The 24,988-nt window shown below is 43.7% G+C and overlaps 1 protein-coding gene across 2 annotated transcripts in view; it reads left to right on the forward strand.

Annotated features, from left to right (window-relative positions):
• The window catches only part of RASGRP3 (RAS guanyl releasing protein 3), a 107,643-nt gene extending 95,301 nt beyond the window's left edge, over nt 1-12,342 (forward strand). For both annotated transcript variants that reach the window (XM_032770479.2, XM_032770478.2), the window contains exons 13-17: nt 783-930; nt 6,168-6,204; nt 9,375-9,500; nt 10,557-10,921; nt 11,465-12,342. In XM_032770479.2, coding sequence (XP_032626370.1) covers nt 783-930; nt 6,168-6,204; nt 9,375-9,500; nt 10,557-10,921; nt 11,465-11,473 — 685 coding nt within the window. In that variant the 3' untranslated portion in view covers nt 11,474-12,342. The remainder of the gene's footprint in view (nt 1-782; nt 931-6,167; nt 6,205-9,374; nt 9,501-10,556; nt 10,922-11,464) is intronic.
• The last annotated feature ends 12,646 nt before the right edge of the window (nt 12,343-24,988 follow it).

Below are 24,988 nucleotides of genomic sequence, written 5' to 3' on the forward strand. Positions count from 1 at the left end.
TGACTGGTAGGGTTGGAGGTTTGCTGTGAGTGGAATGTATGCCAGCCATGGGTGGGGGGTGGGCTGTTAGAATAAATAGGGGCTGATGGAAAACTATTGCCAATCTTGTCTGGGCAGCCAGTTAAATTGGTTTTTGGAGTGGCCCAAACGTAGCAGGAGCATACCAACAATTGTTGCCCTTATTTGAAATTTGTACAGACTATTAATGTTGTAAAAACAATATCTTACATATACCAGCAATGGGCTTTTTAACTAACTGCATGGGTGCTTTGGATGTGCCTTGCTACTTAGTTTACAGTTTGGTGCATAAAAGCTGAGTTAACCATGTCTTTTTTTGTTATGTGTGTTTGTTACTAAGGTGTGAAGTCTCATAACTGCTGTTGCACAGTTTCAGTTAGATAAAACGGACTGGTAAAATGTTGGTTGGTTTTTATGGTCATGTCACACACAAGATAATCTCTCAAATCTATCTCATAGGTGAGAAAATTAGCAACTTGGGATCATTTCTGCAGGGCTCCTGCACTATAAAGTTTAGCACTACAACACTGATCATATCATCAGGAGAGAAAGCCATGCCTGCTAGGCAATGAATTTCGTTTTAGCTCTTTAATAAGGGGCAACATTATCTCTTTAGAGCATCTGAGTAGAGACTTGGTTTCTCTGCCATCTCTTTTATATATTATGTTCTGTACATATGTATTCTATATGTTTTTAAACAGTTGAATCAAAAAATGTCCAAAGTGGCAACATATTAATAGATTACCCTGAAATTCTTTGAACAGGGATGGTCTTATCAGCAAAGAAGAAATGATGGCCTACTTTCTGAGGGCTAAATCGCAGCTACAGTGTAAAATGGGACCAGGTTTTATTCATAACTTTCATGAGATGACCTATCTTAAACCAACTTTCTGTGAGCACTGTGCAGGATTTGTAAGTATGTTTTTAGCACTCTCATGCATCACATATAGACTTAGTCAGACTCAGGATATGATGAACTAACACCACAAAAAGGAAATGGGCCCCAAACACTAGTAAGGAAGAACAGAGGCTTCATCCTGGCCTAATATCTCATTACAATGAGACTCTGAAAATGTTTAATCTGTGCTGTCCATATTTTCTTCCTTTGGCTTGTGGATGTTTGAGTTTTACGACTTTCTCTTTGGGAAAGAGAGGTGATGGCCTAGGAAATAAGGGATTGGAGATTCTTGGAGAATCCCTACAGAGAGCTTATCTACATGGGGAGCTAAATCATTCAGAAGTAAAGTGGACTTAGTTAAAGCTAAAGTGAATTAAGACCACTTCTGAATGAGAGCATCCAAACAGGGGTTTAATGAACTTTACATTCACACTTATAATGCACTTCTTTTAAATTTGCATCTGTAGTTAATTCAGTTTACCTTCTGGTGTAGCCAATCCCAGAGAAAGTGGGTATGTGGAGCAGACGGTGTGGATGAAGAAGAGGCAGAAATTTTTCATTAAATTGCTCTTGGCACCATAACTCTGCTCAGATTGAGAAGAATGTTACAAAAAAAATCCCAATAAATCAATGGCACTTTTAGCAACATGTATAAAATATGAAAAATGATTTGATTTCTCCAACATAATGTACAAAATGTCATCAATTAATGATTGAGTCCCATCTTTTAAACAAATTAACTCTTTACTGAAGCATTTCCTGAATAGTCAGCAAACCAAATATTTTTGTAAAACCAATAATAAACCTTCCACCAGTTCTGCTCAAACAAGTCATAATAAAAGAATGAATCAGTATGATTTAAATGTTACTTTTAAATGAATGTAAAATATAATCTGAAATATTATGCTGGATTACCATTTTCCCATTTGAACTTCCATTGAGGAAGTATTATTTTTTCAACACATAATTGCTTTCCATATCACTCAGTGGCAAAAATCTACTCTCCTTTAGGACTAACATAATATCTGCCCTTTGTTTCCCTTCTTTCTGCATCTTCCTTTCTTTCTCTATCTTTGTGAGTCTTCTCTCTCCTTCCCTCTGTATTTCCTTCCCTGCAGCAATTCCCACCTCCCCATGGTCTTCAGTCGGACTTATTCCCATTCTAACTGCTAAAATGATCAGCAGTGGAATAGTTAATGTTGACATTGAAGTGGCCTCATAGGGGTAGAGGAGGTCACACTTATTAGATCTGTCCTTTTCAGGCTATCTGCAGTTGCAGGAAGACATCACTGCATTGGTTACACTTGATTCATATGAGGGCTAAAAACTTGGTACTTTTTTCAATGGAAGCTGAGATGCTGCAAAATCTGTGGGTCATATAAATACACCAATCAAGATGGATCTGGCCCAGGGACCATACGTTAGACTTCTATGAATGAGAGCATTTAATGTTAAGAGATCTATTGCCTGTTCCAAAACTTTTTGTTTTATTTCATTGTGGAGAAAGCAGAAGATTTGTTAATAGATCTCAGTATATTGACAAGTAAACTATGTATGGCCTACAGATTTGTTTTAATTTAAAAACCTCATGGTTAGAAAGAGGCAATAAATTTATCTTATAGGCTATTAAAGATCTGTAAACCGCTGAAAGCTGTTTGTGCATATAATGCACTCTTCTAATGTGGAAGATACGCTTTAGTCAAAAGTTATTGGGTTCAGTGGAGCCAGGGGCGGCTCTAGGGATTTTGCTACCCCAAGCACGGCAGGCAGGCTGCCACAGGCGGTTTGCTTGCACTCAGTCCGCTGGTCCCGCGGCCTGCGGGAGATCCGCCGAAGCCACGGGACCAGCGGACCCTCTGCAGGCAAGCTGCCGAAGGCAGCTTGCCTGCCTCCCTCGCAGCGCCGGCAGAATGCTCCCCGCAGCTTGCCGCTCCAAGCATGCATTTGGCGTGCTGGGGCCTGGAGCCGCCACTGAGTGGAGGAGTAACTGGATGAAATTCCATGGCCTGTGATATACAGGAGGTCTGACTAGATGAACTAATGGTCCCTCCTGGCCTTAAACTCTATGAATTTTAAGATCTATTAATTAACCTCCTACAGTGAGACAATAGGATATTCCACAAAGCAAGCTGGAAGAAAACTTTATCACCTTGAGATGGTCCCCAGTTCTCTGATCTGCTTTCGTGCTTTTTCCATTGATGTCATTTTAGGAGTAGTTTTTTGGGGCCTGATCATAGAATCATGGACTATTACGGTTGGAAGAGACCTCAAAGGGTCATCTAGTCCAATCCCCTGCTCAAAGCAGGACCAACGCCAACTAAATCATCCGAGCCAGGGCTTTGTCAAGCCAGGTCTTAAAAACCTCTAAGGATGGAGATTCCACCACCTCCCTAGGTAACCCATTCCAGTGCTTCACCACCCTGCTAGTGAAATAGTGTTTCCTAATATCTAAACTAGACCTCCCTCACTGCAACTTGAGACCATGGCTTCTCATTCTTGACCCTGAAATGTGCTGAGATTTCAATAGCAGTCAAACAGTGTGTCTATGGCAGAGTGGAAATTAAACCCAGATCTCCAGTGTCCTATCCACAAACCCATCCTTGTTCTCCAAAGGACTAAACTTTTTACTATTCGTCCTGTTCTAGAATAATTCAGTACAGCTGTATTTTTCTGATTTCTGTTAAATCCAACCGAAGAATAAGAATGTATAAAAGGTGGTATTCTGGATAAAGAGAGAGGGTCAAAGATATCCCTGATGCAAATTCACTGAATCCAATGACATTGTGCCAGAGGTGAAGTTGTCCCAGAGTATGTAATGCGAGCAAAAGAAATTGAACATAAAAGCTCTTTATACATTACTCCTGCATATCAGTTCTGTTCATTCAGGAGTAGTGCATAGTTCTGAACTGATGTGGTGATTCAAAGTCAAAATGATGTGCACTGAGAGTGTACAAGGCTGAATTGAAATGACAATTAAAGGTCAGTGCTTGCCAATAAAATATCTATTATTAAACACGTGAACATTAAATGTCAAGCAAAAATCTCTTGGCATTTGGCAATGTTGAACTGATGTGGCTATTACAGGTCAAAGTCGTATCCAGTGTTGTATTAATGCAATGGGGACCCTTCAGACATTTCCACTTAGTTCACAGCTACCTCAAGTTAGCTCCCAGAAAATCTGTGTCAGACATGTTCAAACTTGCTGAGGTAGAATCTGTAACTTGATCTCCATTGTGTAACCATCATAGTGATGTCAAATTAGAGGCTAAAGAAGGTACTATGTTGAATGGGTAGGATAATTCAGAGTCAAAATGATATTCAGTAGTACTGGTCCACAGATTAATGGAAGCAAATAATTATCAAAAACTATTTCCTGGTATGAAGAATCATAAATAACTATCAGCAAAAAAGACTGGCAAAATCATGTAAAATAGTGAATAGTGTCAGTTCTGGTGTCACTTTCCTAACTAATACAAATGTGTACTATTCTCATTATCTGGCCATGTAAATCAAGTTCAGGTTTAGTGTGCAAGTATTAAGAGAAACAAAGGGAAAGGAGAACTTTAGCAATATAGCAGTGGGTATAAATTATGGACTAAATTCACCACCCACCCTTATTTTTGCTGCTGTCCCCTCTGTTGTTCTTTTACCACCTTCCTTCTATCTTGGTTGCTCTATTCCACTCACCCATTTTCCTTTCCAAATCCTTCTGTTTTGCCTGCATCCCCTTACTTAGTTTTCCTTTACATCCTTTCTCCTGCCTTTTACATACTCCAGCTTTTCCATTTTCTGTTTCCTTAATCCTCAAATTTTCCCACACCTCTGCTTCTGTTTTTTTTCCAAATGCACTTGTGCGCACACACACGCTTCTCTCCACATACCTGTTTTGGCTCTATCTCCCCGCCCCCACTTTTTTTAAATGTGTGTCAGCCCTCTAAACTTGCTTTTTTGGTCCAGTTTGTCAGAAGGGCCTCCAGGCTCTTTATACTGAATAACAATAGAGCTGTATTGCTCCCGCATCATTCTCTCTCCTCCACCCCCTCAGTCACTCTGAAGAAGTTGGAGCAGCATCAGCCAGGCTGCTGGGGAGTGGGGCAGATTTGTCCTGCTGATGGATTGCAGATTGTCCCACGTCCCTCTTCTCAAACTGGGACAATTGCCTCTGGTTGCTTACCCCTGGGAGCGGCCCTCCTTTTAAATTCCTGTAACCTAAAGGATGTGGTACACAGATAATAGCTTACTGGAATTTTCTACTATCCACTTCCAAATGATCATACCTGTGTTAAGAACATAACAGTGGCCATACTGGGTCAGACCAAAGGTCCATCTGGCCCAGTATTCTGTCTTTTGACAGTGCCCAGTGTCAGGTGCCCCAGAGGGAATGAACAGAACAGGTAATCAGCAAGTGATCCTTCCCCTGTCACCCATTCCCAGCTTCTAGCAAACAGAGGCTAGGGACACTTCAGAGCATGGTTCTGCATCCCTGCCCATCCTGGCTAATAGCCATTGATGGACCTATCCTCCATGAATTTATCTAGATTCTTACATCTTACATTCAAGCTAACTTGATTCAAATTTAGCAAAGCACATGTTGCTTGTTAAGAGCCTAATACTACACCTTCCACTCGTGCAAGCTGTCTCATCTACTTCAGTGGGACTTCTGGGGTGAGCAAGGACTAATTATGGGAGAGAGGGTTGCAGGGTTGAGCCCTACAGCCTATTTTCAAGACAGGTTTGACAATTGTCTTCAGCCATTTTTGGAAAAAAATAAGATGGCCAGAACTGTCTTTTACGGTGGGTGGGTTGGTGACTGGTATAGTAAATGAGAGAGCTGAATTTTTAATCTGCGTTATTTTATCCTGACATACCTGCACATCACATGCCATCCAAATAGCCAGAAAATGGCTATATTAGCATTGAATAGCTAGATTACATTAAGCACTCCAAGCAGTGTTATACTTTATGCTGGTTCATTTAGATAAACTGGCAATTTTTCACCCGTTTCTGGAGGCAGGCATGTTCTGTGTCTCTTCTCCTATGTGAGCTTCATTGTAGGTAAGAGAAGTGAGGGTGGAAGCCAGTCTAGGTTTATCACAACTGGAGGGGGAGTTCTATCTAACAGGAAGGGTGTTGAGAGCAGTTATATCCTGTTTGTGATTTTGTAGCTGTGGGTATTTCCTTCATTTATGACCTTGTTTTCCTTCCAGCTTTCTTTTCTGATTCCTCGATGTTCTTTTGTCTTTCATTACAGCTCTGGGGTATAATCAAACAAGGATACAAATGTAAAGGTAAATATATAATGCATGGATGTTGTTTTCAAGACATAGGTATTATATTGTTTAGCACAAACAAGTCAGACTCATATTTTTGGCAAAAACCTTCTCTTCATCCAAATTTTGATGTGTCATTTGCAACAAAATTCTCAGTAATCTGTGAAGTTGTACTGTTATAAGACACCAGCTACGTGCTCATACACTACAAGCCAGAAATCCAGTATGATCTCTGGTTCCACAAGGATGTAGTTCAGTGCTAGTGATTAGTAAATCTAACTCACTCCACATGAAGTAGAGAGAAATCCTAGCATTTTGATTTGGCCCTGAAGCTCAGGAGAGCTATGTGTGCTGGCAGTGCTCTGTTTTCCTCTTGTCTGTCTGTTGGATAAGCCTACTAGCCTCAAAATGCAATAACAAGAATGAGCTACTTGCAAGACAGTCTACTTTTTAATTCCTAGAATACCTGATAGATTGAGATCTCATTTCCAGGTTTCTTCCCCTCCAATAAAAATTTCATTTAGAAAAACTACACAACCTGCAACTCTTGCAGTCCTGCCATTTGAATGCTTTCTGCAAACTTTTTCCTTAATTGTTGAATCAGCATGTATTTTTCATGAAGTACATGTCTACTTCAGTAAAAGACATGGAAAACAGCATTGTGGATTCCATGATTCTTGCAATTTCGTGACTTCCAGGGCTCACTTTGGTGCTGGATGGTCCTAGATGCATGCAGGCTCCTTCTCTTTGGAGACACTCATTGCCTCCTCGGACTTCCCAGGGACAAGTAACTTATGACTTTTTTTTTCCCAAGATGCAACATACTCCCATTCCTGTTGGCCTGTATTTGAGGGGACCATGGCTCTGTCCATTCTCCATCTCTCCCTGCCCACTATTGCCCAGTTGCACCTGGGGGAGGCATCCATGGCATGGACCATATGCTCCCAGAAGCCCCAGGGCGGCAACTGTGGCTAGCTACTGTTTGGTCATGCAAGGGACTGGATCTTTACTGCCTTCTGTTCCCATGTGCAACAGCACAAGGGAAAGCAGCAAAACAAACCTTTATTAATAAAAAGATGGGTAGGCAGGACTTATAATTCCTGCCCTGAAAACTCAACTTGGGGTCTGAAAGCCAAGCTGACTTGTCTCCTGTTCACACATCATCACCCATACAGTGGCCCAATTGAGATGTAGTTAAGGCAGTGTGGTCTGGTGATTAGAGCACTGGAGTGGGACTCAGGACACTGGGTGACCATGGGCAAGACACTTCACGTCTTTGTGACTCATTGCCCCAACTATAAAATTGGGATAAAGATTCTGACCTCCTTTGTAAAGTGCTCTGAGGCCTACTGATAAGTGCTGCATAAGAGCCAGGTGGTGTTTGTTGTTGTTTTGTTTATTAACATGCAATTGAAATGTGCTCCTCTCCAGAGCCCTGGTGACAGGTAATGATGCATGACCGTGAGAGAGTTCAGTTTCACTTTCAGGTCCTAGTTGAGTTTTCAGGGAAGCAATTTCAAAAACCACCTGTCCCTTGTGAGCACCTGCTGCTCCATGAACCATTACAAATGGGTTCTTCCTCTTCATCTTCCAAGCCACGGTCTCCTTTTTCCATTTTTAAGCTTACTGACCTTGTGCCATCAGGGGGAACTGACTATTCAGATGACAACTTAAATCTCCCCCCCACCCCCAGTTCCCGAGCCAAGTGTCACATCCAAGAAGATAACTATATATTCTGATTAATAGACATTAGAAGAGATTAACCATCTCCAAGTAGGATCCTAGAGTCAATTTTATTTGTTTTTACATTCAGAGAAGATAAAACTCCAAGTAAGGAAGCTAATGGAGGGATAGCTCAGTGGTTTGAGCATTGGCCTGTTAAACCTGGCGTTGTGAGCTCAATCTTTGAGGGGGCCATTTAGGGAACTGGGTAAAAATGTGTCTGGGGATTGGTCCTGCTTTCAGTAGGGTGTTGGACTGGATAACCTCCTGAGGTCCCTTTTTGATTCTGCGATAAAGTGAGCATATTAAATCTGGAAGCTGCAGCAATGGAATAAGCATAGAACTAGTCAATGTCCTTTTTAGAGGCACTTATTGGAGTGGAACTATACTTTAAAAGCGATCCATAAAGAGTTAGTTATAAGAGAGACATTAATAAGATGAATTTTCAAAGAAGCCTAAAAGAGTGAGGGAGAGTCAATGGGATTTTGGCATTGATCTTCCGTAGGTGCCTTTAAAAATGCCAGCCCTTTAACTGGCTTCTTTCTCAGCTGCCTTGCCAAAGTAACAATGTGTCCAAAACGTGCAGATTTAGACTATAAATAGGGCTTCTGTTTTGGGGGGGTTTGTTTAATTGGAGCGGGGGTGTTATTTGTAGCAATTTTTTAGTTTTATGTAGCTGTTCAAAAATCAGGGATTTTGGGGGCCTTCTTTTTGTATGTATTGCAATGAGTAATGTATATTATATACGTTACACATTACAGTAGTATACAGTTTATACTATAATGAGTAATCTCTTTGTAATGTTTCCTAGCATACCTGAACATGGTTATGTTTGAAACAGCACTAAGCTAAAATCTACTAGGGAACTTTTATTGCACACCAGCAGGGTCTGCACAGACCAATGAATATGCAACATGTTAGTGCACTTTAGAAATCACACTACCATAGTCCACACTACTGCTACGTGGTAACAAATCCTTAGATACCAGTAACCATATCTGATGGTTTTTCTAGTGTTTATTGAATAAATGCTGATATTTTTTAATTGGTGGGTATTTTATCAGTGCTTATCGGTTAAACTCAATATTCAGAAGGCCTAACCATAAATAGAAGCTCCTTGAAATACCCAATGTTTGCCACACCAAACAAAAGACTCAATTTATCCACTATTTTGGAGGTTGGTCCAGTGGAGCGGATTCTTTGAAGATGGTGACCTGATCAGATCTGCCTTTAGCCTCAGTGCACTTTCTGGTGCCGTTTAAATAAAAAAACAAAAAAAACCACACCTTGACTGACTTATTCGTGCTAACGGCTAATTGTCCTGAAAACCAACCATTTGGTAACCCACAAATTTCCCTTGCTTTTTGTTTTCTCCAAATCTTTCTGATCAGATGTTTGTTCATGGCCCTTAGGGATTACCATACACTAAACTAACTCTCGATGATTTGACAATTTTTTTTTAACAGATTGTGGCGCCAACTGCCATAAGCAGTGTAGAGACCTGCTTGTGCTGGCATGCAGGAAGTTTGCCAGAGGTACCTCGATGGGCAGTAATCATGGTTCTCTGCCTAACAGTCCATCTCTGCCTCCAGGTAAAAGTGGCCTTTATTACTAATTTACACTCATTTTGAATGCTTTTTGACAGCACCCACCATCCAAACTGCATTCGCTCTAATTTAATCATTATATCTGCACACAGAGGAGACTCTTGGGTGCCTAAAGGTATTCCCATAATTCATCAGCACATCCTATTGTAGTTCCCAGCTACATTAAGACCTGTTGTATTCTTCAAGGACATAATTACAGTCCTCACAGACGGTATTCCTTACAACAGTGCTTCTGGGGCCTTTGAAGGAGCGAATGCTGGAGCAACTGCTCCATTGCCATTTGAAAGGTTGCAGCTTGTATTATACTTTTTAAAAATTTAAATAATAAAAATATACCTATGCAAGCTCTGGACACCTTCACATGTAAGTAATAATACAGTAAAATTCACTCCTCCTGGTAGCAGGCTGGCTCTGCTGTCAGTAGTTGGGGAAGGTAGCGACACTACTCCAGCCTTACCCAATCTTTTACTTCCCCTTGCACCATCTCTCCCCATTCACATGTTGCAAGGCCGGTCGCAGTCCCAAAGTGGAATATGGACATTGCAGATAGGGTGCGGGAGCCCTATCTGTACCACCTCCTTCTTACTGGAGCTGCTCTGGGGCCCAAAGGTGTGTTTCCAAACCACAGTAGAGCTGGCATTCCACTCCAAGAAGAATTTTTGCTGAGTCAGGTAGAATCCTTTGTGGTTTACTGCTGCAAAGCGACTTCTTCTCCTCCCCCATCTCTAACCCTAATTTTGCCGACTTTTAAAAAAATTAATTTTGTAAAGCCCCATGCAAACCCATTGCACTATATAATGGCTTGATGATGCCACCCTTACTCACATTGAGTAGTAACTTACGCCAAGAAGAGTCCTGCTAAAAAATCAGTGGGGCTCCCAAAGGGAGTAAGGTGCTACTCTATCTAAGTAAGGGTGGAAGAATCAAATCCTAAATGTTAAATGAATTAGTAAGGAGATGCCTGCTGAAAAGATCTTGGAAGCGTTTAGTGAACTTGAAGTTGTATATTGAAAATAAATTATTCCAATCTCTCTTCTGTAGTACAAGATGAAGTATTTGAATTCCCCAGTGTTGCTACAGGGCATCAGGACCTAGATGGCAGAGCAATCACCCTAGTGACTGGCTCTTCTCGAAAGATTTCCGTCCGACTCCAGCGGGCTACCACCAGCCAAGCAACACAGACGGAACCACTGTGGCATGAACCTGGCTGGAGTGACTCAGGTTCTCATACCTTCCCCAAAATGAAGTCCAAGTTCCATAGCAAAGCTGGAAAGAACAAAGGCTTTGCTAAATGGGAGAATGAAAAACCCAACGTACAGACCCATGTGGATATTGAGGTAGAGACCACAGAGCATATGCTGGATGAGAATGGAGTAGAAACACTCCAAGAGAGACAAGAACCTGAGGTGGGTGATAAAGCATGAGCATGTCTGTTTAAAATCTGCTACTACTCAAGGTGTGCATAGAACTGTTGTATGTGCATTTTTAAATGCTGGTTCTTTGCTTACATTTTTGCTATCACTTAATAAGATTTCACTTGTTAAACACTAAACTATCAAAATATATAAGCATCTATTTTCTATAAACCCAGACATCGTTGTGTGTCTTATTTTTTACTCTAACACTGGGGATGATTTTTTTTTGTGCTTTGGCCAAGTGCTCTCTTAGAAGTCAGATGTTCTACTTTTGTGGATTATTTGCCTTCTGAGATATTAAATAAGTAGAATAATCTGTGAGTAATCAGACCATATTCTGTCCTGTTGTGCCAGGGTAAAACAGAGTAACTCACTGGGTTCAACAGAATTTGGACCTGATGGACACTAGTGTATGTGAAAGCAGAACATGGCCAGTTACCGCAAGGAGTGGTAAAAAAGATAATATCCTAGCACAGTTGGTCAGTAATGGCAGTGGAACTCTGAGATGTAAAGAGTGCTTTTTTTTGGTTACAGGATAGCTGATTGCTTGCCCTGAAAGATGGAGGACAGATAAGATGGCCATAAGAACACAGCAAGATATGGAATTCGGTAGACCACTCTTTGGCTATGGGAATGAATTCCTGTACCTCATGTTTAAACCTTATGAATCCAGCAGACCTTCCTGTTATTTTATTTAATAGGATGTTAGAGTCAAAATGCGCTATTTATTTTCTCACAAGTAAGTCATCTGGTGAACATTGCTTAGACAGAGCACAACAGTGTGTTATGTGACTCAGTCTTCTGGTCTATGATTTTTTATAACAATATAACCACAGGTGGAAACTGTCTCTACACCCAATCCTACAGTTCTATAAACCAGTGAGGATGGATTTTATCTTCTTTGAAAGCATCACATCAGCTCATTGTGTCTATACGTGGCAAAGGTGATGAGGATGGCATCTGAGTACCCAAGTTTATTTGATAAAGCTTCTTATTCAGATGCTCATAATAGTCTTTTATTTGGAAAGAACCGAGTTTCTGTTTATTGCTAAATCTCGAACAGGAGACTTTGAAAATGTCAGAATTAAAAATCCTCCTCTAGGATGCATTCCTTTGCACACCGTTTTTCAAACTTTTAAGATGTTTACATTGTTCTCATTAAACCTGTGTGTATTGATGTGCAGCACATGTTTATAATACAGGCCAGATGAGAAGGGTCTTTCAAACATACAACATGTGTAAAAGGACTATAGGAATTTCAGGACAAATATCATTATTCATGTCTGGTTATACAATAAATGGACAAATGCCCTTTTCCCCCAGCACTGATTATGGTAAAATTAACATGTAATAAACATTTTAGTTTTACTTTTTTTAATGTCCTTCTTTTAATCAAACTGAAAATATCTAAATAAAATTTAACACTAGATTTTAATTAAAAGCAACCTTGAATTTAGGAATTTCACTGTCTTTGTGTCAACTTGATCATAGTCAATGTCCCTCACAAGCTGGTACTTGGACCTGTATCATGAACACACGTGTGTACTGATTTACTAGTTTGGGGCCAAGTCCTATTAAAATAAAAACTGCAAGGGGCTTATGTTTTTAAATCACTTGGGCACTTTGGAAAATCCCACCCTTAAATTTTCACAACTCAAATTGGCAGTCTGGTTTGGATTAACTCAGGTTTACCCATGATGGTAGAAGAGAAAAAAAACAACCAGAAAGACACTATCTCTAAAATATCCTGAGGACCTGAGCTAGCTATGGGTTTCAACTTGAGAGGTGTGATCCCTTCATTAGAATCTCAGCATCTCTCAAGATCAGGCAACTACTTGTGTAAACTAACTGACCCATAAATCAGCCTCCAAAGGACTCCTCTTGTGATTGCAAGTCTCTAAATGAAGTTTGTGGTTGCAGGCTCCCTTGTCTGGTTCACAACCTGTATTCTGTATGTTTCTCTTGCCTGGAAATCAGTAACTGAAGCTTGTAATAAAGTTGTGAGCCATAATTAAAACAGGAGCAGGAGGAACTATTGCTGCACCATTTTAGGAGGAGGAAGAGCTGTGGGAGAATATTGAGTTCCCAAGCCAGGTTGAGGAAGGGGACCTATGTCCTTCTTGTGTTAACCTCAGTGTGCGACACACACAAGTGCCAATAAGCATTGGTCTAGATTTCCTGACCTGTGTCACACAGGGTGACCAGACAACAACTGTGAAAATTGGGACAGGAGGTGGGGGGTAATAGGAGCCTATATAAGAAAAAGACCCCAAAATCGGGACTGTCCCCATAAAATCAAGACACCTGGTCACCCTAGTGTCACATGACACCACATGATGGGATCAGTACACACAGCTTCCACATACACAACAAAAACTATCTGGTAGGGGAGTTTAATGTAGTACATTGTCTATGATGTGAAATATGGAATTAACCTGAATTGCTCCTATTAATACTTCTTAAATGAAATGTAGATAACTGACTACATTCATTTAGGACTGAAAAGTAAATATCCTAACTCATAAATGAGAAAACATGGATTATTTGAGAATATGTTGGCAGCCTGGTTTGGTTTACTATAAGTTAGGCAGAAAGGATATAGTTAAGATTAAATGAACAGCCAAACTGGTTAGAATGCACACTTGTCCTTTTGTGTAACTTCTAGAGCACCTGCTGAGCACCAGTGCAGTTGTGTAAATGTTTACTGACTACTAGCTGCAGCATCTTGCTCAAATTCACCATCTCTCATTTTACCTGTTTTTCTTCCTGATCACAAATCCAGGAATGTGTGCTTGGAGACACTTACAGGTCCTGAAAGCATTTATCTGATCTGTCAACTGAGCAACTACAACAATCTTTCCTCCAGACTTTTAGCAGTTGATGTCTCATTATCCACTAGAACTATAAATTTAATCATTTAAAAGCTGGAATTCTACATTTTCCAGTGTTGTGACGCATTAGTTTATAACAATTGTATGGAGCAAGACACTAGTTCTTAACTGTTAGACTTGGTCTTTGGTCTAGTAATGCTTTTTTGGTATTGGTCCAGGATTGGGTCTCTTAGTTTCAAGTGTTCCATTATTATTTAACAGTGTCCTAAAACCTATTCTCACTTTACCAAACCTGCAGAATTGATTCTTGTTGAGAAATTGAGGGACTGTTTAAAATCCTATAATCTGGCTGTGCTGGAGAGTGGCATCTAGATTTTCTTCTGCACAACCCAAGCTAGTGCATTTGGGCCATGTGGAAGGAGATCTGATTCTTGCTATGAGGAAACTTCAGTGGATCTGGCAGATCAAACTGAGCAGAGTCAGGGTAGCCTCTCTGGCCCAAAGTAGCACTGACAAAGCAAGAGCGAACAAATTATCTTGCCTGAGTGAGTTTCATCCAGTATGGGAGGCCCTGAATGCACTAAGATGCAACCACTGAGCAGATGGGTTCATGACTCTCATGGTTCATGAAGGCCAATGACAAATGCTAGGATTCTTCAGTGATGGAGATTCTTAGTGCTGTGGAGTGCGGGCAACCCTTAAAAGCACCACAACATTGCATGGTTATGGTCCCAATGATTTTTCAGGAAACATGTATCTGTTCACTAGGTTTGCCACCTCCAAGATGCAGGAAAAAATGGCCACTGGCCAAGCCCTCCATCCCAATCCTCAGGTGAGACTCCTTACTATCCCCTCCCAGGAGCCCCTGCCTCCCACCTTACTCCTTACCCATCTCTGCTGGTAACCCTGAAGTTCGTTCTACTGCCTGGTTGCTGAGGTTTTGGTAGGTTGACAGCCCAGGATTACATGCTGGCTGCACTCCCAGCCACATGATTTTTGCTGTAGTTAGAAGATTGATGCATAGCCCTGGATGCACACAGCTTACAGGTGAAAAATCCCAAGTGAAAAACCAAACCCTGGCACATTAAATCTTTCCACTGGCAAGGCAGTACAAAAACTGGCCAGGCTGATTTAAAAAAAGCCATGTGGCAATCCTACTGTGAGCAAAAGCTGTGTCCTCCCAGGTGCAAGCCCTGAAACCTCAGCCTGGGCTTGGAGAGTGAAGTTGGGCTCACTCCCATTTCACACATCAGTAAATGAAAGTTCTGCAACCCTTCAGTGACAACTGTGCCATTAGAGAGGCTGCACAAGGGTAACTGATTGGCATTTAGTAACAAATGCAACTGATGATGGACAAGCAGGAACAGAATCCAGTGCACTCTGTCGCTCAGCTTTCCTTGGCTCTTCAGGGCCAAAAAGAGTGTAAAACAATGAAAACTTATTTTGGCCACTCAAGCAGGCAGATGGGTCTCTGAATACACCCAGGAAAGAGATCTGTTGAGTAAGAAGGTATCATTTTTACGCAGTCACTTTTCAGAGTAGAACAGCCCATTACTCATGCTCTAAACAAACTACTGCTGGCCACTGCTTACTCTAACCTACCTTTTCTGGAGATGCTGACAGAAAAATCTGATCCTACAGTTCCTTTGATTAAACAGGCTTCAATCGTGCAAATACATCATCTACATGCTTAACTTTACTCATTCGAGTAGACCCATTGAGTTCAATGGGAGCTACTTCCATGTGTAGTTACTTATGAGCAAAAGTCTTTGCAGCAGAGGGGCCTAAGGTGGTGATAGTGAGAGAAGATTGCAGAGCAGCTAACTGGAGAATAGTTCTCTTGTAACAAATTGTTCCTTGAGTGTTCCAGGCTTATTCCCACTCATGGGATTTGCAGGTGGGTGCAGCTCACATGGTGGAACTTTCTCAAAGCAATGCCCAGAGCACTCATGTGCCCCTTCGACACATCCCCTCACCATTCCTGAGTGTTCTGAGAGCAAGGGTATGAAAGGGGGTGTGGCACCCTCAGTTCCTTCCAACTGCAGCAGCAGATGGAGGTGAGCCTCTGTAGATCCATCGGAGCCATATCCTTCTCATTAAAAGAAGTCACTTAATGTAACTTTAGTGTTTGTTAATGTAATGTTAAGCTTGCTTAGTTGTTCTTGAGATTAACTAGTTAAGACTGATTCTGACTGGCTTTACAAAGTACACCTCTTGTCCAGCGATCTCCCCAGAATCCGTTGCCTGTACCAGATGCTTGGTCTGCCTTGGAGAGAATCACTCTTATTCCAGGTGTTCTATCTGCAGCATGATTGCCCGAAAGGTGCACAAGGAGCACCCAGAACAGGCTGCAAGCCTTATTACTGCAAGAAGTTCTGTCTGCAACAACTCCCAGATCTGACTCCATTTAAGGGGTCTTTGTCTAAGGTGAAAAGACTAGTGAGTGTCTGCTCTTGACACCTCGGGGGTTAAGATGAAGAGAGCTATACAAACGATTTCCTTATCTGCCCCAGCACCAGGATCCAAGACCTCAGGACAGTCAGTTCTCAGGTTATCGGATTCAACCCCAAAGTGCTCAGAGACTCCCTCGGTGCCGACCTTTGAAATCAGACCCACACTGCATAAAAAAACTTTGGATAAAGCTCCCATTAGCAGAGCTAAATCACATTCAGGAGACTCCTCAGATCTGGATCCAAGAACATCAGATCCTAAATCCAAGTCTAAGATTCCAGTTCAGGGTAAATCCCTGCCTAACAGTCAACTCCCAGTTCTGAAGATTGCATTGAATCTGAAGATCATTCCAGAGCCAGTGGTCATCTATATATTACCCTGCTACTCTGCACCAACCTTTACTGTGGTGCTGCAAGTGCACCATACAGATCCACAGTTGAATCCACTTCTGGATCCACAAAGGACAAAAATTATTTCTTTTCCCTAAAGAAGATAAAAGGAAGGTTCGTGGTAAGTATCCTCCTCAGAAAATACCAGGCAGTGATGTTAGGTTATCAATATCATTAATGTGGAAAAAGGTGTCCATGGTTGCCAAATAGCAAAGGAAGCTGGCCAATGCCTTGGTAATGGAGGGTCAGACAGTAGCTAACCATATGCTTAGAGCCTCTTTTCGTGCGTCAGATTCAGAAGTGTGTGAGCAATTGTGTCCTCTATCGTGCTACCCAGACATGCTTGGCTGAGATCTTCTACTTTCCCATCTGAAACCCAATGGAAGGTAAAAGACCTTCCCTTCAAAGGTGATGGGTTATTTAGTAATCAGACCGATAAGACACTGGAAAAGATGAAGCCCAAGAGATCGACAGCAAGATCTCTGGGTATCTATCATCCTCCAAGGAGAAGGATCTCAGAACTTGGCTTCAAGTGCCATAGGCAGTCCTAACACCTTCTTCTTTGTAGTCATCTTGTTCACAAAGATGTCATTTTCAACACCAGCAGCCTCCTCATACATAACTGGAGTAGAGGAGGATGCCTTTTAAACCTTGAATGAAGGGAAAGCAACCTTCAATTTTGACTTTAGATTCAACCATCAAGCCTCAAGTTTGATGTAAGATCAGGAACTTCAAACCAATCTGCATCTACTCTTCATTCCTACCTTTTGGAGACATCAACACTTGGAATTCACATTGGACAAATGGATTCTGGAGATCATGGGAAATGGTTATCCCATTCAATTAGATTCCCTTTTTCTTCCCATCTCTATTCAGGGATTCCTCTCATGAGACAACGTTAAGAGAAGAGGGTCACATTCTGTTGGAAGCAGAGTCCTAGATGACGTGCCATGGGAATTTAGAGATTAAAAGATTCTACTCTTCATATTTTCTGATATGAATAAAAGATAGAAGGCTTTCTCCAATATTAGATCGATGGAATCTCAGCTCCTTTAATCAGAAAATTCTGTTTCCACATGTTGACACTAATATCCATCATACACTCCCCTCCTTCCCTAGATTGGCTTGCAGGTCTATCTAGAAGATGCATATTTCCATATCTCTGTCAAGTACCAGCACTATCTTTGTTTCCTGATTGGTATGAAGTACAAAGTCTTACCTTTTGGCCCTATGTGTTTACAAAGTACTTATCCAAAGCAGAAGCTCATTTAAGATGCCACGGTATATTTGTCTTCCTTATTTAGATTGCTAGCTGATCAAAGCCTCAGAAGAATGGCTTTCCCAAGGACATATTTTACACATATTCCCTTTTCAAGGGTTTAGGACTCAAGATGAACAAGTAAAAATCCCTTCTGCTACCTATAGAAAGGATTTCTTTGAAAGGAGCAGTCACCTATTTCTGTAAGGCAGAACCTTTTGCCAGAGGAAAGATTTCTGAAGTTTCAATCCACCACAGAGATGCTTCATCAAAATCCTACTCAGAAAGCAATCTTCTTTCTGGGTCTCATGGCTTAAGCCACTTTTGTCACACCTTAAGCTCTGCTCAGGATAAGAACTCTGCAGCACTGGCTGGTGTTAAGTTACAAACCAAGTGCAGATAGCATATTCATATGGCTGACTATTCCAAGAAAAATACTGCTATCCTTGATGTCGTGGATTCAACATTACAACATTCTGAGGGGGTAGCTTTCAACCTTCCACCTCCATCAGGAATAATCACCTCAGAGGTCTCGAACCAGGGGTAGGGACTCGGGCAGCATATTTCAATAAATGAGAATAATGAAAATAAGACAAGCTGGGGCTAGGATACAAGTGGTCGCCTCAGCATGGCCGGGGCAGCCAAAGTTCTTGAACCTTCCTCACCTCTCCTACAGTGTCTACAGACCTCTCCTGTTTTCCTCAGACTATGTGTACACTAGAGACCTTACAGCAGCACAGCTGTACCGCTGCTGCACCACTGTAAGGTCTCATGTGTAGCGTAATGTCTCCTGCCGACATAGTGCTGTCCACATGGGCGCTTTTGTTGGTGAAACGTTTGTCCGTCAGGGGTGTGGGTTTTTTACCACCAAAAGTGCTAGTGTACACATAGCCTTATTAGCTCAACAGGACAGCAAAATTTATCAGCCAGATGTTCCTATCACTACACCTGACTGCATCAGGCTTTCAGACCCTGAAAATTCCTGCTTATTAGAAGGGCAGAAGACATTAATGCTAAAAAATGGTCTGTTAGAAGGTGTTATGATCTCAAGTGGATTAAGTCTGTGAAGTGGATAAATGAGGAACAAGTAGATTCACCACTGGCACCAATTTAGTCTATCCTTGAATACTTAATTAAAGCTTTCAGGTTCTTCTATATCCTCCTTGAAAGTTCAACTAAGTGCCCACCATGGGCTCACAGAAATCAACCTTTGCACATAATACAGTTCAGAAATTTATGAAGGACCTTGCCATTAAGGCTCCAGTACTACCATGGGATCTTAGGTTAGTCCTATGCAGCTAATGAAGCCTCCCTTTGAGCTTAGGGCACACTGTGCTTTGTTCCATCTGACACTTGAAGAAATGAAGGTTACTTACCTGTAAGTGGAGTTCTTGAGATGAACTCTGCATATTCACATGCCCCACCCACCTTCCCTTCTTCCTCAGAATCCTTATAGCCTCTAGATTGTGAAGGAGTGGTGGAAGAAACTGAGGCAACCAAAGCACCATGCCCCCTTTTATAACCTCACCTTCAGCAGATTCAGGAACACAGAGGAGGTGGGGTAGGAGGGATGAGTGAGCGTTCCAGTGTGCACTGCTAGCAGCTGGTTCCATTGTCTGAGCTGCACCAAGTGGCACATCCCATGAATGGAAGTAGGGAGAGTCATCTCTAAGAAGGCCAGTCACAGGTAAGTAATCTTTATTTACTGAGTTCATGGCCCTCGTTTTCAAGGTGGGTGAGGTGATATTGTTTAAGGCAATGGTCCCCAAACTGTGGGCATGCCCCCCTTGGGGGGGGGCATGGCAGGCCCAGGCCAAATCCTCCCCAGGGATTGGGGAGGAAGCACCATCAAGCCCCACTCTGCCCCCAGTTCCACTCAAGCCCTGGCCCCAGTCCCAGCTGCCTGGACACTACAAGTCTGGTTACCTGCAGTAACCGGCCACCTGTGGTGGGAAGAGCAGCAGGTGCTGCTGGAATCTGGAGGAGAACTCAGGAACAGCTCTGACAAGAGAGGTACTGGCAGCTCCCCCATCCTGTCCCCTTCCCTTGCCCCAATCACCCCCAACCCCAGCATGCAATTCCCCCTCCCCTGTTCTGCCCCACTCACCCCTTCCCACCCCAGTTCCCAGGGGGGGTGCAGGCCAGATAAGAGGGGGCAAAACTGAAAAAGTTTGGGGACCACTAGTTTAGTGGATCAGCTGAAATAGATACATGGGTAGGTGGCAGTTGTTCAGGATTGTTGTGGATGGCAGTGGTGCCTAAATGTTGGCCAAAAGCACCTATAGAAGCAGTTAGGTGTCTATGTCCCTTTGTGAATCTAGTGCAAAAACCACCAGTGAAAACTGATGTTGTTACAGGAGTGGATCTTGCTAGTGAGTAAGAACATGAGAACAGCCATACTGGGTCAGACAAAAAGACCGGCTAGCCCATCTTCTGACAGTGGCCAAAGTCAAATGCTTCAGAAAGAATGAACAAAACAAGGCAATTATCGGGTTATGCTTGGCTGTGCATTGTGTGGAAAAGTACTTCCTTTTGTTTGTTTTAAACCTGCTGCCTATTAATTTCATTGGGTGACACTTACTTCTTGTGTTATATGAAGGGTAAATGACACTTCCTTATTCACTTTCTCCACACCATTCATGATTTGGGGATCATATCTCCCTTTAGTCATCTCTTTTCCAAGCTGAACAGTCCCAGGATTTTTAATCTCACCTCATACAGAATCTGCTCCATACCCCTAATAATTTTTGTTGCCCTTCTCTGTACCATTTCTATTAATCTTTTTTGAGATGTGGTGACCAGAACTGCACTCTGTAGTAAGAGGAGGCCCTGAAATATAAACCTTGGTATCAAGGCCCGGTATGAGGCCTTGAACTAAAGTAATGGTCAAGACTTTGCTAACATAAAGCAAAGTTAAACTGTAAGCCAGAAGCAGGGAAAGGGCTGATATTGCAAAAAAAGACATACCTAAAAGGTACTGGACACCAGATATCAGAACATTCGCATACTTGTACACTCCACACAGATAACAAGGAACAGGCTGACCCATCCTAATGACGGGGGCAAAAGGGTAATGTGATGGATAGGGTTGTTTTGTTCGAACCATCATGTACAAGGTGAGAGGCGGCACCTTGCTACATAGAAGGGTTGCACCTCAATACGTCAAGAGTGATGTGTAACTTGTTTGTACCTGTGTATAAGAATGCGTCACTGGGGCAGTGTCTTTGTCCAGCCTAGGGGGCAGTGGAAAGTCTCGCCACTGACTGAGCTAAGTCCATTGCCAGGGAGCACATAAGTACTGGCTAGCTGCACCTTAGCAGCACCTTGGACTTCGTTTGCCAGGGAGCTGGAGACTGTGTTTCTCTTTGACAATAAACCTGGCCGACGTGCCTTCGTACCTTACTAGAGTCTGTGGTCATTGGGGGTTCTCTTGGGGTCTGCTGTGTCAGCTATCTGCGCAGAGCTGGGGCAGTACACAGAAAGAACACATGCACGCAGCCAATTGATATCAACACTGAACTGAGCAGAGCACCACACCGGTAGCATCTGACAACACACTCAATATTCAAGATGTGGGTGTACCATGGATTTATATAGTGGCATTATAATATTTCCTGTCTTATTATCTAATCAGTGGTTCTCAAACTTTAGCAACCCGAGGATCACTATTCTGATTTAAATATTTTCACAAACCCCCACCAAGCTCCCCCTCAGCTCCAGGCCCTGCCCCCACTCCACGTCTTCCCCCAGGCCCCACCCTAGCCCCACCTTTTCCCGCCCCCACTCCACCCCTTCTCCTCCTCATCTCCACCTCTTCCTTCCCCCTCCCCCAAGCACGCCCCATCCTTGCTCCTCCCCCTCCCTTCCAGCACCTCCTGCATGCCACTGAACAGCTGTTCCGCAGCGTGCAGGAGGCACTGGGAGGGAGGGGGAGGAGTTGATCAGTGAGGCCAGCAGCACTGGATGTGACTTTCAAACCCCCTGGAGTAACCTTGCAGCCCCCCAGGGATCCATGGACTCCAGTTTGAGAAACCCTGATCTATCTCTTGCCTAATGATTCCTAAGATTCTGTTCACCTTTTTGACTGCCACTGCACAGTGAGCAGACGTTTTCAGAGAACTATCCACAATGACTCCAATATATTTTTCTTGAGTGGTAACAGCTAATTTAGACCCCCATCATTTTGTATGTATAGTTGGAATTGTGTTTTACAATATGCATTACTTCACAGTTATCAACATTGAATTTCATTTGCCATTTTGTTGCCCAATCATCCAGTTTTGTGAGATCTCTTTGTAACTCTTTGCAGTCTGCTTTGGACTTAAGTATCTTGAGTGTCTCATCTGCAAATTTTGACACCATTTACCTATTTTTCCAGATCATACAGCTTTAGCCATATTGGGTTTTTCAATGGGTTAAGCCATTCCTGGAAGTTTAAAGGATCCCTACCAACTTGATGTCTGAGTTTCTTAGATGTGTGAAAAGGACCTATACCTGCTATTGAACACACTCGCACAACCTGGGCTCTGGTTTTACAATCAGTTTATAATGTTTAAAAAACTTGTTTTGCCTCACACCTGTTGTGAGAAAGACCCATGTGGACAACAAAGGAAACTGACTGACAATGAAGAGGAAACCATGACACTGTGTTTTTTTACAGTGCACAGGGGTGTCAAAGTAAACAAGCGGGAAAAAATATTTTCCATTCTCATTTTGCTTGATACAGTGCTGTGAGGTATTGTTTGTTATTGGTGGGGGAGGGGGATTTTTTATGAGCTCTTAGCCAGTAACATATTTCAGAGAGCAAGCAGTGTGATTTTCTTTTCATCTTACTATATCTCTTTGAAAGGACACAACCTAAAGAATGAGAGAGTACAGATTCCCAAACTAGACCGGCATTGGAAACAGAATATTCATATCTATTTCAGTTTAATGCTCTTTGGCAGCAATGCTGATTTGATCTAACTCAGCAGTTTGTGAACCAAAAGTTGTTTGCAGGTGAGTAAGAGCTGTTAGTCCTATAATGCCACCTTGTTTCCAAATGCTAAAGCACATTAAAACACTGAAAGATACATACCTATTTTCCAAGGATGTAGTTGCTGTAGTTGCCCTATGGCAGGGATCGGCAACCTTTGGCCCGTGGCCCGCCTTGTTTACCTGCTGCATCCACAGGTTCAGCCAATTGCGGCTCTCACTGGCTGCGGTTCGCTGCTCCAGGCCAAGGGGGGCTGCGGGAAGTGGTGCGGGCCAAGGGATGTGCTGGCCAATGCTTCCCGCAGCCCCCCTTGGCCTGGAGCAGCGAACTGCGGCCACTGGGAGCTGCAATCGGCCAAACCTGCGGACTCAGCAGGTAAACAAGCCGGCCTAGCCCGGCAGGGCGCTTACCCTGGCGGGCCGTGGGCCAAAGGTTGCTGATCCCTGCCGCAGGGGATATTAGCTGAGCATGACTAGAGTGGGCCATGAGACAGTGACGTCCACAGAATAAAAAAATGACGAGATTTCCCCTCTTTAGGTATGACAGGACTGTATTAGTACTAAGAGGAAGGGCAGTCCACTATCTTGGCTGCTAGGCTGGACTCTGAGCAAGCCTCAGCTCAGTTCTCTGCTCGGTCACAGACTTCCTGTCTGAGCATGAGCAAGTCTCATTGGCCTAAATTCATAACAGGATGTGTACCAGAGTCCAACATTTATGTGCCACACTGCTGCTGCCTAAGTCTCTGCCAGTGGACATGCACAAAGCCACCTCTGTCCAGATACCTCCCCACAGTTAGAATGCTGCTCAGAGCCTTTGCTCACATGTAAGCCATGGCAGGATTCTTAAACTATCCAGGCCCCACCTAAGCTGCATAGAAGGCAGCCAGGACTGCATCAGAGAGTAATACCTTGTAACTTGGTGGTTAGGGTCCTTAGCAGAGATGTAAACAACCCAGGACTGAATCACTATTCTGTCTGAGTTGGAGGAGGAGATTTGAACCCAGATCCTCATTAAGTGCCCTCATCAAGAGGCTACTGGGCACACAAGAGGCCTTTTCTCAAACTCTTCTATTGAAGCTAATCATTAACACAGTGACTCGAGCAAAACTCCCCCACCTACTGTGTGAGAGCTCAAGCACTGAGCTATAGGATTAACTACACCTCTTCCTCGATATAACACGACCAGATATAACAGGGGTTCGCATATAACACAGTAAAGCTCTGACATGCTGCTCTTAGCAGCGGGTTAAGGGTGCTGGGCCAGACCAGGGCTGGGCCAAGGGGGTTGATAAGGGGCAGAGGGTTCTCGGGGGCGGTCAGGGGCTTTCCCCTGCCCAGAGTCTGGGGGCAGGAGCTGTAGGAGGGCACTTTTGGGGACCCCACAGTCCCAGAGTGGCCCGGGGGATTAGCGGGGGGGCTGGGAGCAGCCTGCTCTGCTTCCTTCACCCCGTCCCCAGCCGCATCGCTTGGGGGAGAGGGCTTGGGGGAAGGGATCTGCCCCGCACTCACCAGCAGAAGCGGAGCAGCCCATCCCCAGCCTGCTCTACTCCACCAGCTCCCAGCCGCAGCGCTCCGCTTCCCACCGCAGGTGAGAACGGGGGGGCATCCTTTCCCCAACCTACCCGCACGCACCGGCGGCGGGAAGTGGAGCGCCGTGGCTGGGAGACTGCAGAGTGGAGCAGGCTGGGGCCGCCTCGCTCCCCTTCCCGCTGCTGGTGAGTGCGGAGGACATCCTTTCCCCAGCCTCCCCGCACTCACCGGCAACGGGAAGCGGTGCAGCCCAGCCAGCTCCACTCCGCCAGCTCCAGCCATGGCGGTCCACTTCCCGCCGTAGGTGAGTGCAGGACCTTTCCCCAGCCGCCCCCCAGCGACACGGCTGGAGCCGGGGCAAGGAAAGTGGAGCGGGCTGGGGCCACGTTGCTCCGCTTCCCGCCGCAGGTGAGTAGGGGGGTATCCTTTCTCCAACCTCCCCACACTCACCGACGGCTGGAAGCGGAGCGCAGTGGCTGAGAGCTGGCAGGGTGGAGCGGACTGGGGCCGGGCTCTTCTGCTTCCTGCTGCTGCCGGTGAGTGCCTGCTGGGCGTGGGGAGTGTGGATAGGGGACGGGGAGCAGGCGGGTTGAGTAGGGGGTGGGGTCCTGGGGGTGATTAGGGA

The sequence above is a fragment of the Chelonoidis abingdonii genome, chromosome 3, assembly GCF_003597395.2.
Source record: "Chelonoidis abingdonii isolate Lonesome George chromosome 3, CheloAbing_2.0, whole genome shotgun sequence".
Classification (NCBI taxonomy): Eukaryota; Metazoa; Chordata; order Testudines; family Testudinidae; genus Chelonoidis; species Chelonoidis abingdonii.